This window comes from Etheostoma cragini, chromosome 19, assembly GCF_013103735.1.
Source record: "Etheostoma cragini isolate CJK2018 chromosome 19, CSU_Ecrag_1.0, whole genome shotgun sequence".
NCBI classification, from domain to species: Eukaryota; Metazoa; Chordata; class Actinopteri; order Perciformes; family Percidae; genus Etheostoma; species Etheostoma cragini.
This window is the reverse complement of record NC_048425.1, coordinates 18,330,743-18,344,508: the sequence shown is the minus strand read 5'-3', so window position 1 is coordinate 18,344,508 and position 13,766 is coordinate 18,330,743. Positions and strand designations below refer to the sequence as shown.

The 13,766-nt window shown below is 42.1% G+C and overlaps 3 protein-coding genes across 3 annotated transcripts in view; 1 reads left to right on the top strand and 2 right to left on the bottom strand.

The window, feature by feature from the left end:
- LOC117962233 (butyrophilin subfamily 1 member A1-like) overlaps positions 1-1,605 on the top strand; it is an 11,012-nt gene extending 9,407 nt beyond the window's left edge. The window contains exon 10 of the mRNA XM_034901400.1: positions 1,595-1,605. The gene's annotated coding sequence lies outside the window, so the exon portion shown is untranslated. The remainder of the gene's footprint in view (positions 1-1,594) is intronic.
- Positions 1-2,821, bottom strand: part of LOC117934635 — a 7,976-nt gene extending 5,155 nt beyond the window's left edge. The window contains exons 1-4 of the mRNA XM_034856465.1: positions 2,648-2,821; positions 837-946; positions 562-646; positions 279-474 (exon numbers count right to left, since the gene is read on the bottom strand). Of these exons, the coding sequence (XP_034712356.1) occupies positions 279-474; positions 562-646; positions 837-946; positions 2,648-2,790 (534 nt within the window). The 5' untranslated portion in view covers positions 2,791-2,821. The remainder of the gene's footprint in view (positions 1-278; positions 475-561; positions 647-836; positions 947-2,647) is intronic.
- A 4,899-nt stretch (positions 2,822-7,720) lies between these two features.
- Positions 7,721-12,779, bottom strand: LOC117934687 (E3 ubiquitin-protein ligase ZFP91-like). Its single transcript, XM_034856556.1, has 11 exons — positions 12,114-12,779; positions 11,754-11,785; positions 11,523-11,654; positions 11,396-11,432; positions 11,209-11,295; positions 10,938-11,096; positions 10,161-10,211; positions 10,002-10,080; positions 9,672-9,786; positions 9,470-9,569; positions 7,721-8,680 (listed from the first exon to the last, which is right to left on the bottom strand). Exons 1-11 carry the CDS (start codon positions 12,425-12,427, stop codon positions 7,792-7,794), a joined length of 1,995 nt encoding a protein of 664 aa, XP_034712447.1. The 5' UTR covers positions 12,428-12,779; the 3' UTR covers positions 7,721-7,791.
- Positions 12,780-13,766: the final 987 nt, after the last annotated feature.

Genomic DNA, 13,766 nt, shown 5'->3' with positions numbered 1-13,766 from the left:
CCCCCCCCCCCACCCTGTCTCTGGCTCTCAGCCCGAAGCCATTTATGTAGAAATGCAGTTTGAAGAAGAGACAAACTTGATGGGGAATCCTCATTGTGAAACGTCTGGTCGCTGATCACAACAACTTCAAGACACCCCCCATTATAAGACAGACATTAGTGTAGTCTATACGGGCCATTAGGTAGGCCCGTGATTTTGAGTTCATTGTTGGTTTTGATCTTTTCAAGGGATCTGTTGACATCCAGAAAAATACAGAACATTACCAGTCAGTGGCTCACCATTGCATTCTCGCCCCAGTCCGTCAGGCTGTAGTCCACTGTGATCTCCTCCCCTTTGGCGATGTCTCGGATTGCTATGACAACCAACCGCACCTGTGTCCCACAGTGGACTTCTCGAATCCGGCAGTTGGGCGGCGGATGGAAGAGGACAGGTCCCCGAACACCACTCGCACCCTCCTCCCCCAACTCTGGCACACTGGATAATATAACGTGACGTTAGCAAATCGACCCCCAACCTTAAAAAGCATGTGAGCACAGTTACCATGACCCGGGTCCTTCTTACCAGAGCTGAGTGGGATCAGAGAGGTAGTAGGGACTGCCAGGTGGAGGGAGGCGGTCTTCTCCACCCTCTGGGTACTGGCCATCACCTGGGACAGAGTGGACTGTTTAAATCCAGCACATTTTAAGTGCTTTATCACAAACCACACATTATGTTTGAAAGATGGCTCTTCTTCTTACTACTACTACAATATATTGCTAATTACAACATGGTACACTTGTTTTCCATAAGCACCAAAGTGGGCAAAAACACAGGTGTGTGTGTGTGTTTATATATACCAGGGCTGTAGCTGTGCTCTGACATACTCTCCTCCTCCTCATCTTCTGTTACATACGCTCGGTCACACACCTTGACAGGTGTCCCCTTCCTTTTTCTCCCACAGACTCGCCTGTGAAAACAAAATCAGGGCTTCGTTTAGCATAATGATAGGTTCAGAGAAAGCGGCGCTCAAGATTTTCCTTGTGTGAATATCTGATCGGAAGCAGCCGGAATGAGCAAAGCATGCCATACCTGTGGCACAGCAGTATTCAAATCTGTTTATGTAACATTTTCTTAGGTGGGTGACTCATCCACGACATAAATACAGCTTTACTAGTGATGGCAGCAGTGGTGTTGACAGTGTAATTGTTGCTACTTAATGCAAATGTAATTGGCTATGTCTTTGATTACAAGCGATCAAAACAAAGACATTTGGAAATTTTGATTTCTGTGCATTTTACATATATTGCAGGTTTGAGTATACATATGAGAATAACAGCAGACCCTAAAATAAATAAATATATACACAGTATATAAAGGAGACTATGAACTACGCTTCATTTGAGCTTTTAATTTTGCCTGAAAATTAATCAACTTCATTATTTGATTTCCTTTTACAATTTTTTCATAATTTAGCCAATAAAATGTCATAAAACAGTGTGTGAAATATACCCATCATAACTTCCAGAAGCTAAAAGAGACATTTATAAATTGCTTGTATCGCCCAATCAACAGTCCAGAACCCAAAGATATGCATTTACAATTATGCAAAACAGAGAAAAGCTGAAAATCATCAAATTGGATGAGCGAACATTAGGTATAACAGTTATTAAAATACGAGAATTGTTGACAATATCTGTCAACCAACTTATTGATTCATTATTTTTGCAGCAATTAGATGTGAGTTTGTGTTCAGGAGAATACTGCACACAGCCTGACCCCCATTCTTGGCTGTCCTCGCCATAATTATGAATATATTTTAGTACCACATCAGTGCTTGGTTGTTTCTAGCAGGTTTACTTGGCGATCCAGGTGTAAATCAGTCCCTGGTTTGATGCGATCAATGACCATGAGTAGAAACACATACTGTAAACAGGCAGCAATTTAGCCATCTTGGTTATCATAATAATTATTAATCTAAATATTGGAAATGGCCCCACCCCTCTATCCAATCACGTCAGACTGTAAATGCATTAACAGAGACCTGATTAGCACAACAAAGCGTCCCTTATTCACTGAGCCTGGTGACAGGCAACTGGTTTTTGATGCGTTCTAGTCATGGTCAGCAACTTTGTTACTCAAAGCAAAACTAGCCAGGATGCCAGCAGCGGTCGAGCATAATAACACTGACGTGACGGTTTGTTGGATAGGATGTTCCGGGGTTTGCGGTCTAAAGAACCTGACACGACGGGGGGTTACCGGCAAGAGAGCGGGTCACCGGCCAGCCGAGGTTTCCTGCTGGGGGGCATGCTTAACGTTACATCAATGCTAAACCGAAGCTAGCCTGTTAGCTCCCAGCAGCTAACGTTGAGACTTGTGTGCCGACAAAACATCACAAATAAAACGTCTCGCGATTAAATAAAAGCTGAGGCGGGAAGGGGAAGACACGAGCTCACACTAGACAACAGCGGCAACCGAAAAACACGTCGCCTGCTCCGTTTTCTCCATTAAAACGCTGAAATCATGCACGCGAATAAAGGCTTCTAACGTTAACTAAACAAACGCGCACGCGCTGCGAGCGTGCGTCTCAGCCTCTTGCATTTAGCTCACAAAACCCCGGTGAAAACAACCCCGCGCGGGGACAAACCGGGGGCCGGGTGTGCTCACTCACCCCCGTGGCGGCGGAGGTTTGCTCCCATCCCCGTCGCTGTCGAGGGTCGGTGGCTCCCGGTAGTCAAAAGGCGACCGTACATTCTCCGCCATTAGGACTCCCTTCCCTACCTCTCGCGCTCCGGTAGATTGCACAACGCGCATGTGCACAACATCTTTGGGGTTCTAATGGTAAAATGGGGTGCACGGGTGCACCTTCATCTTAAGAAAATAGACCTCAAGATTCACATTGTTGATTAATATTGTATATATTCAATAAGGGTGTGTTATCTTCCATGCAGTTAAATCAATACTTTGCTGTTTCATATTGGTCTGAAAGCACATTGTCCCTGATGTTCTGTTAGAATGTGTGTTTGTGTGTGTGTGTGTGTGTGGTGTGGGGGGGGGCTCTTTCACAGCTCAACACTGTTTTACCAGCTTGATAGTTAATAACCTCTCTTTATTTCATAAGAGTTGCTTATAAACATGATTTTAATCTGACAAGTTTCAGAAGTGCACCTTAATTATTTCTCCATCACAAATAAATGTCCTGTATTCTATATCCTACTGAAGCAAAAGTACTATTTTGACACTACTAAAGTGTTATCAAGAAAATGTACTTAAAAAGTATCAAAAGTAAAAAACATATTTAGCTAACTAATTCATTATTATAATACATATAATATTATTAGATTGTTTATTCTGATACATCCCTGCGTGCATAGCTTGTTTAGCCCACTATTATATTAAATATTATACAGCTAGGTCGTTTTAGTCCAGTGCCCCTCAACATATAGTGGTCTTGGTGTTAAATTCCATAAAGTTGTAAGTTTTTATGCAAAGTACAAGTGCCTCAAAACACGTGAGTAACCACTGTGTAAGACATGGTTGAATGGATATTTACAGTATATGATATTTACAGTATATGTTCTATATCTGTGATTGGTGTTGACCCCCCAAATCCCAAAGATATATGCTCATAACAGAAGGCTAACAAGGTGTAATTGAGTCTAAGTGACCCTTAAGATAAGCAAAATCACCATTTGAATAACATAAATGTGTTTGTCTGAGAGACATTTTGGCAAAAAGAAATAACGAGCCCATGTGATTTATTGAAATGTTTAATTGTTCCTTATTTGGAGTTATAACTATGAATTACCACTTTAATACTTTTCTACATAGGGTTTCAATAATGTCAGAATAATAATAAAATGCTTTATTTTTGACAGTAGTTTGTAATAATGTCCTAGTAAGTTTCCTGGAAATACTCAAGATATTGTTAATTTATTTTAATAACTATTCTTCATATATGTTTGAATATGCATTACATGTTCCAACTGTGTTACAATATAGTTATAATACATATGACATTTATATCTCTTTCCAAAAACTTCTAGGAAGTCATTAGACAATCAGGGATGTCTAAAAAAAAATTGCTGTGCACACACACACACACACACACACGGGTAAAAAAAAAGTGGCGCTACATTGAACAATCTAGGTTTTAATCTTCAATGCACATCCAGTTAATCATCACGGAGATTAAAAAAAAAAAGGCATCCCATTGAGAAATCCACCATAGCAGCTCATTCCCCCTAGCAAGTGTACTTCTACTTCTACTACTACTACTACTACTACTACTACTACAGTGATACTTTTGGCTACAGACAGTACAATCCTACCGTAAACTATTAGTCTAAAACAGTAGTTCTCAAACATGTTTTCACCTTAAGGGCATGACAGAAAAGAGTTGTGAACCACTCGTCTTATATATGTCTATATAGTTCAGACCTGTGAACAGTGTAGCAGCATATTCAAGTAAAAACATCAGGAGAGAACTTGGTGACCAGAGCACCAGAGATGACACTTGATCATCACACATTTGCTAACCCATAAACAACAATACAAGACATGACATTTTACATGGAAATATCTTGATGAGATATGTCGTTAAGGTGGGACATTAAAAGCTTGGTGACCTATGTCTACAGATTAATTTGCACATCAGTCACAGTTTCTCAGTCATGTATATTTGGCTACATTCTAGCAGTGAGTGGAGTGTTATTAACAAGAGAAAATGAGTCATCAAAAATAAATTAAATTACACAATTCATACAAAAACACATCTTCAAACAGTCCAAGTGTGTTGCTTCTCTGAACATGCCAATCGTCACACAGTCAATAGTCTGCACTCAATTATTTGTCAAAGGAAATCGCAACTGGAGCAAACTAGAGGTCATTTTAGCACTTACTGTGGAAATACCAATGTCTGGGAAAAGCTGTCTACAGGGCTTTGTTAAAAGGAGCTTAGGTGGGATTTTAGTTAAGCAGCACATTTTTAACCTCTAGTGTTCAGAGTATATTCCACACCATTTAATATGCAATTTGAAATACATCAAAATGGAAAGCTGGCTGTTAGTGTTGAGTGAGTTCATTCATAGATATTGTTGGATTGAAACAAAAAAATTCACATCTCTTCCGTTTTTTCCCTCTCGGTGTGTAAGACATGGAGGGTCTGCGCGGCGTGGTCCGCCCAATGGACTAGCTCCAACAGGACTCGATAGGTCCACATCTTGAGGCCGAAAACCCCCCCGGCGCCATCGGTTTCCTACACAGAAGAGAGCGAGTTAACATCCACTGCCTTTATCATACTAGATCCAGTACAATAGATCAAGACCAGCTGCTGTGTAGTGGACGGGTAGGCTCAAGTCGGGCTGAAATGATTCGAAGGGATTAGAAGAAAAATGCCCTTTGTTGGATCAACTTTGGATTTGTAACAATGTTTTATCCTTTCTGTAACAAATACTGCACCTCATTACACTGGTGGTCTGGGGTAACTTCTAGAGTCGTGTTCTCAGTCTCCACCAGACTTTTGGTGCTATGCAGCAGGTGCTCCAGCCGGAGTCGGACGTTCTTCCTCGTGGTCTCATAGTCGCCATCCAGCTCCCCCCATTCCTCCTCTTCCTTCAGGATGAGGCAGTGGATCAGCCCCAGGCACTGGCGCAGGGCGGCATGCAGCCACTGCACCTGCTGCTCCGCGCTGGGCTCCTCCGAGTCCAGGGACGGGGACACCATATGTCCTCCGTCAGGGGTGTGGTCCTCCAAGAATGTCTCCTTCTCTTTCTAAAAAAGGGCGAAGAAAAGAGATTTGTAAAGCAGATGCAAGGTGCTTCTTGGCCTTGTAGTTGGGCCTTTCATTTGATTTATTTACATTTGATTTATTTATATTCAGTTACAAATTTAACACAAAGTGACAGCCATATTGATCAATTAAAAGGTGTCTAAAAAAAGACGAGGAGGAACAGGAGCATGACAGCAGAGAGACAAATCCAATGCACTCTATCCATTAGGCACCCCAGGGGAAATTGGGGGGGTGGGGGGGGGGCTTTTAGTGTGATTACACTGCACCACATAATCTTTGAAAAATACCCAAGTGCATACTGGTGAATGTTAACGGGTGTACTGCACAGTAAAAGTACAACATAAGTCAAATGCGACAGGTAGCTAGCTGCTGGCTACGAAACATGGTCCCATTAAAGCCACAAGTAACGGGAAGGGTGTGTGTGTGTGTGTGTGTCTGTGTCTGTGTGTGTGTGTGTGTGTGTGTGTGTGTGTGTGTTCACACCGCCTGGCACGTATGAGAGAAGCCTAGCGACTGTGTAAAGTGGTAACTCACGTATAGCTGGAGCAGACGAGTACATTCGTAGTGCAGTAGCCGGGCCAGAGCCACCGCTCTCGCGGTCTGGGACGGCTCGGGCACCGGCGTCTCCAGCGCGGTTATCCGCTGCTCCTCCGGCTCTGCCATTAGCTCCCCAGCCCTGTTTCACGTCTGGTGGGTTAGCAGCGAGAACCGAGCCCCCCAACCCCCTCCAACGTCGTCGAGGTTGACACCAAAAACAACTATTTCACACGCGGGACTCCTTTTGGATATTTTTTTTGGACAGGGACCGGAGAACCTCACGGCGAGTGCCGATGAAGTGTGTTGGTGTCGGCGTTCATGTTGGCGTGCACGCACCGAGAGGGGGTTTAATTGGTTCCGCAGGACACGGGGGCGTTTTTAGGGGGACGCACAGGAGGGCCTTTCTCTCCCTTTAACTGTCTATGGAAACACGTGACCATGTGGCCCACCCATCCTTCTACAATAAAGTCAACAGGGGAAACATATTATTATATATTTTGAGTATAAAGGATATAATAGGAATATATGTAATATTGTTAATCGTTTCATATTAATAAATCATACATTCATAAAGTTTTCCATATCAAGACCTTACTTTAAGCTATTTCAAATTGAAATTGACATTTATATATTGAGTCTCTTAAATTAGTAACATAAGAAAGCTATAACTATATCTGATATATACTCCAATCTATTTAATAAGAACATTTGTTGTCACTATAATATATGTATGTGATTTGCAAATCTGTCACATTCTTATTTCATTTTTTTATTTATTATTATTACGCTGAATGTTTGTCACATTTATTTAAAAAAAAGAAAGAAGTGGAAATGAAGTGGAACTATTTTCTCTTAGACCTCTGTACCTTCAGACGTCTTTCTGCAACCGGTGGACTCGCCGCCCCCCCTACAGGTCTTGGGTTTGTCTTGTTGACATCCACCTGTCCACGGATTGAAGATATAAAGGTTGTCCTATGGCTAAATCTGGCAAGCTTACCTTGTTTTCCAAAACGTCCTTATATAGATTTTTGGTTTTATTTCCGTTCATCAAAATAGAATAGTCTATGGACATTTTTGAATATGTGTTTTATTGTAATCTTTCAACGAAGATTAGTGTACACCAAGAACCTCATTCGGTTGTAGTTGTTGCTCACAGTTCATTAGTTTTGTAACTTTTATAACTGAAACTATTACGTCAATGTGGAAATGTGGGATATAAATGTCCTTTGTACAATATCTTCAATCTTCTTGCAGTCTTTTAAAAACAATGTTTTAAACATACACACATATTCAAACACAAGGGTGAGGAAACCAAAAGGTTCCAAAATATTCAATAAGTGGAAAAAGGAGTGTATGTGATCTATAATATTAGAAATCATACTCCCTGATATAAGTAACTCTGTGTAGCTGTGTAGGCTTTTTACATTTTGACAGGTCCTTCAGTCTTTTGTTCCTTTCTTAAATAAAGACGTTTTATGGCCTTCTAGCTAGATTAAACCATCTTCCTGAACTTCGGCACACTGTAAATTAATCTGTCTTCCTCTCTCTCTCTCCCACACAATGCCTCCATCTTCCTTCCTCCTTTCCTCGTTTTCCTCCCAAATCATTTCCTCCACATCCTGATGACCGCCCCCCACCACCACCCTGTCCCACAGCTCCCCCTCCCCGGGCAGCTGTGTGTCCTCATGGGTCTCCCTGCCCCACTGCAGAGCCTGCTGGGAAGCCAGGGAGGCCGTGGAGGCCAGCGTGCTGACGGAGCTCAGGGTGAGGAGGGTGCTCTGTGTGTCGGCAACAGTGCTGGAGGGAACGGTGGAGAGGTGGATGAGCTGGGGATGGCTGATGCTGGAGAGGTGAGCGGGAGAAGCAGTGGTGAGGTGCAGCAAGGCGGGGACCTGCTGCTGAGGTGCCACCTGCACCACATGTTGCGCGGGCAGGTGGAGGAACTGACCCTGAGATCCATCTAAGTGAGTCTGTGGAGCGAGCGGGAGCACCACCTGCTGCAGCGGAGTGAGAGTACTGGTCACCCCGTCGTGGTTCCCCTGGCTGACGGGGGGTCGGTCGGACCGGGCGAGCACCGGGACAGTCTCTGGAGTTGGAAGGAGCACCGGGACAGTCTCTGGGGTCGGGGTGAGGACTGGGACCGCTTCTGGGATTGGGATGGGACTGCTTATCACTGAGCCCCCATTAGCTGCTAGGGCTTCAGCTATGAGCACCTCAGGGTGGCTCTTGGCCTTGTGGGCAACCACAGAGTCCTTTTTCTCAAACTTTTTGCTACAAATGGAGCAGGAGAACTGGTAGGATGCTCCTGCATCGTGCTTCTTCATGTGCCAGTTTAGGGAGGCCTTCTGACGGCAGGTAAAGCCGCAGATCTCACACCTGCCACAGGACGGAGACAAAGACCAGGTCATAGTCTGAGCTGACTTGACGTTTGAGTTTCATCATTTTTACTACAATTTAATCAGAAGCAGTGGTAAAGTTGACAAAATATAACAACTACTATCTGGCCGCTGTGGGATTCCTGTTGAGAGGATCTGGGTGTGTGACTGCTCCGGGCTGGGTGTGGATCTTGAATCTAACATTCCAGAAGTATCACGCAATCCAGACCATCAGCAGATTCACTACAACTTCATTCATAGGACATATTTCACCCCCGTGAAAATATTAACAGCCCTAATGACAAGTTATTCAAAACTGTACTTCAACAATATTGCATCACATATTCACATGACAAAAAACTATCAAAAGTAAAATAAAATAATAATGAACATACTAAATCACATCACCTAAGATGACGCAGACTCAAAGGGTACAATAACAAAGTTGTTGTGTATAATCCATTTCTTAATTCATAGCTAGATATACTATTTTACAGGATAAACTGGTAAGGATTCAAGTAGCTGGGCTCCATAGGGGAAGTGACAGGAATTTACCTTCTGAAAACATTGTTAATTAATCTGAAACCTTGTTGGTTTTTGTCACGTACGCAACACTAAGAATGTTTGCAGGAAGAATTTAAGAGAATAGGTATTATGTGGTTATTTTAAATGATCATTTCTACATAATTAAGACTGAACCTTGTCACAATGGCCAGCCCTATAACATAATATGTTTAATATGATCATAGAATAGTTCCACATTGGGACATGTAGCGTCGTTGCTACTCACTGTATGGGCTTCTCTCCTGTGTGGATCATCCTGTGCACGGCCAGGTTGTGGGAGCTCTTGAAGGCCCGAGCACAGAACTCACAGATGTAGTCTCTCTGATCTGAAGCAGAGTACACCAACACAGGACAGGCAAGGAAAATTGAAGATTTACATCTTTCACGCATTTTCGAAATGTTGTAATTAGCTAAAAGACATCTGTCACCTGTGTGATGTTTAGCATGGCGCAACAGCTGCTTCTGCAGACGAAACAAGCGCCCACAGGAGGGGTGATCACACACGTACTTCTTTTTAAGCAGGTGCTGGTATTTGATATGGTGCTGAAATGAAGAGACAAGAGAAAATAAGTATATATTACAGTAAACACACCCAACCTCTGATGCTTTGCACCTTAAGGTAACTTCACACATCTAAAACTAAAAATGCAGCATGCCAATTTAGTTTAACATTGTGGCTGTTGTACAGTGCCAAATTTAAGACAGGGCCTTTTAAAATATTTGGGTCTGTCATGGTTACAGCTGACAGGACGGCAAACCTGTAGGTAGCGTGGGTGGGCCAATACAGTCCCACAGCCCTCGATTTCACAGCGGACGTACTGCACGGGGGGCTTTTTCCTATAAAAGACAGAAAAGTTGAATAATCATACTTAAAGCAAATAGCACCAGTCATCTACAGTGCATGATAAGACTGTTACCTTTGTTTTGGTGGCCGAGGGACTTTGTCATCTTTCTGTTGTCTACCTCTCCTAAAATAAAAAACACAAAAAATTGATTGTAATTTAATTAGGGTTGCTATGGTTTAATTAAAAAAATTCACAAAAGCAAAAATATTTTCTATTAATAGAAATAGTCAGTGTGTGGTTTACCCCGTATCTAGGTGGGGTTGACATTTTTTTGCATTAATTGTAAGGCTGGGCAATATATCATCTTGGATTGTTGATTATGGTAGTATGACACGTGTTGTCTTTACCTGGTTTTAAAGGCTACATTACATTCAAGTGATATATTTGTCCATGATACTGATGGTAATTTATCAAAAATCTCACTGTGTAAATATTTTGTGAAAGCACCAATTGTCACCCTACAATATCGCCTTAATATCGAGGTATTTGGTAAAAAATTTAGATGAGATGTGATTTTCTCTATATTACCCAGCTCTAGTTACTTTATGTGTTCATATTCCAAATCCAAGAATCCAAATTTAGTCAGAACAAATGTTTTGGCCTTGGATAAGTTTGGTCTGACTATGTTAAATTATATAGTTATATTATATCATATCATATCATAGGAAGAATAGGACCATATTTACATTCTTAACTTCCTTTAAGGTGCACTAAGCAAACCTTTTGCGAGTACGCAGGCTGTCAGACGGAACCCTATCGGTGAGGGGGTCTTCAGGTAGCACTGATACACAAAATCCACCTATTATCAATGCAATCCTTCAACTAGTCATCAACCCACATGTTGCTTACTTCCTGGGGGGCTCTGTGTTATTGCCTACACCGGCTTCACTCTGCACCACAATCTCGGTTGTTTCTTCCTTTTTAATGTCGTCTTCTTCCTCCTCATTTTCGGACTCCTCCTTCTTGACTTCCTTTTGTTTTAACGTCCTACGGCGCCTTGATTTTTCCCTAAGGAGTTAAAGGAGATAAAGCTTAATTTACTGTTGAAACTAACATTCCTCATGTTGGAAGTCTTCAATAATGATACGATGGTTATGGAAAGGCAGTGAGTTCAGCATACGTCTTAGTCTCGGGGTTATAGACGAGGTCACTTAGGTCATCTCCGAACGAGGGATCCTCATCAAGAGCCGCATCTGGATCTGCAACGCTAATATGTACATCAACACCACACTGGCCACAATTAAATTTACATCAGCAATTTAAACAGGAAACTCTACATGTTCTCTGATGCTTATTTACTACGTCACCTGTCATCGCTTCCTTTGAAAGAACCCCTTTCCTCTTCTGAAAAACAGAGATGAGGAATAATGTCATTTCAGTTTTTTGGATGATAGCTGTTGTATTAAAATAAATTGCAAGTGCTCGTTGTCTTACCACACACAGAAGCCTCCATCTCCACTTCAGGCTTGCATGCTGTTGCTGGGGGGATGCGAGAGACTTGGGTTGGAGGTCTCCCTTTGCCTTTTCTAGATTTGGACAGCTTTGGTCCAAGAGTGCGTCTGGATGCTGAGGAAGTCAGAGTGCCAAGGTTTTAATGATACATGTAACACATTACAGGAAAAAAAGCCTACTAATAGTGAAAAGGACTCAAGTATGTCTTTTTACCTTTTTTGGCAGTGGATTTCTTTATCTGAGGTCTGTGTGAGAGAAAGTCTACAGTAAATGCCAGGCAGGTGCAAATCTAAATTAATCTGCAGTAGACTATACTTTGGAAAATGCACAGTATGCTTTAACTTCAAGACAATGAACAGGAATAGGGCAAAACAGGCAACTTGCATTCAACTCATTTGTTTTGGTTTCTAGTAAACCTATAGCTTTAAGAAACCCCGGTGATATAGCTAGCACACATCCTACACCTCACCAGTGAAGTTACACTCACTGTGAGTGATGCAGTTAGTTAACGGTAGTCAGCTCGTTGTAATAGTAGTGTAACGTTACAGCAAAGTAGTTTTACCAAGCACTTACTTCGGGACCGGTGTGGTTTTGGGACGTGGTCCCGCGGGTCTCCCACGTCCCCGGTGCATAACCGTAGTCTTGCGCTTGGACTCGTTGACGTTGGTCCTGCTAGCTTCAGCTCCCCGGGCTCGCAACACACGAACCCCGGGCTGAGAGTCACCGGAGCCTGGGGCGCTGACTGCGGCTTTCACCAGCCTTTTACTTCCCCTTCTCCCGGTTGGCGGTTCACTCGAGTCCGGTGATGGTTTGGTGGCCTCCGTTGAGTCGCCGGTTCTGTCACTCCCAGGACGAGTACCTAAAACCTCGTCTACTTCCGAGTCCATACTGCTCTTATCCACTATTACGACCCTTACGGACCTTTTGTAATTAGCTAGTTAACCAACGTCAGTTATCAACAGAAATGTAGCCTGTCAGACAACGTAACGTTGACGTTAAGGCCCTGTTGGGACCAAGTTTTGTTAGCTCGCTCAAGAGTAAACGTAGTCCCCACGAACGCATTTAATTAACTAGCTTATTCATAAATAAAAACTTACGTTGTATGATAAATACAATTGTACTAGCATTCAGCATGATTTACTTCTTAAAGCTATAGCAAACCTATTATTTTCTTTAACCGAGAATGAGCCTGTTTAGGATGCGTCTCCTTTAAGACCAGCAGCGCGGAAATGCGACAACGATATGTTTGGACTCACGGGCTTCCATACTGATTGTATATGGTCGTTATGGGAAATGTAGTTGTAACTTAACCCTCACGTTGTCCTTGGGTCAAATTTGACCCGTTTTCAGTTTGTTTGTTTTTTGTCTGAAAAGATGGGCCGTCGAAATAAACGCTGAACACGTTAACATTAAAAATATCAAAAAACTTTGGAAAAAGGTGGAACACATCAGGAAGGGAAACAAGACATGACAAGGGAGACTACAAAATAAAACAGGAAAGACTACAACAGACACTCCCAATCAGGACATTCTGTTTTTCTCTGTCACTCATTTGTTCTTCTCTCTCTGTCATTTTTTAAATTTATCTTCAAGTCACTGGGTTGAGACTCCTGACCTGGGACACCCAAAAGATATTTCTCACTGATTCAGATACAATGATCAAAACAATTATTTGGGCACCATTTCCACAAAATGAAAAAGTTGGAGTGCAGGTTTGAGTTGGAACCAATGCTTCTGCCAACAGGTTTTCTGTTATCAGTAAAATAAAAGGGTGGGGGAAATTTACAAGTACTCCTTTAAGAGGTTAGTCAATAAACTGCTAATATTAGGAGTATTTTGTATGTTTTGGTCTGCAAAAGTGGGAACAGTAATAAGCCAGATGCATTCCAATGTAAATTTCAAATCCCAAATATCTGGTAATAAAGAGATTCTGTTGTAATTTGGTAAAAAAAATAAAGTTACAAAAGTTAAGATGGATTTTTAACTTGAGAGGGGAGACTTGATCTTTGACTGGTGTTGTGTCATCATAACCCAAACAGAAATAAGATGAAACGCATCTTGCAATCATACCTCTACACATTTATTTTAATATTTAAAAGATGATGAATGATTATTCTCTTTAAACAACATAAGTATAAGACAAGGCACAACTTACAGTGGGTACGGAAAGTATTCAGACCCCTTTAAATTTTTCACTCTTTGTTTCATTGCAGCCATTTTCCAAAA

Bases quoted from the DNA above. Each gene is read 5' to 3' on its own strand.
- LOC117934687 (XM_034856556.1), bottom strand. From the start codon at position 12,427: ATGGACTCGGAAGTAGACGAGGTTTTAGGTACTCGTCCTGGGAGTGAC. The intron at 10,081-10,160 runs GTAACAGTCTTA...TGTCTTTTATAG, and splicing joins CCTCGGCCACCAAAACAAAG to GAAAAAGCCCCCCGTGCAGT. The intron at 9,570-9,671 runs GTGACAGATGTC...ACTCTGCTTCAG, and splicing joins CCATGCTAAACATCACACAG to ATCAGAGAGACTACATCTGT.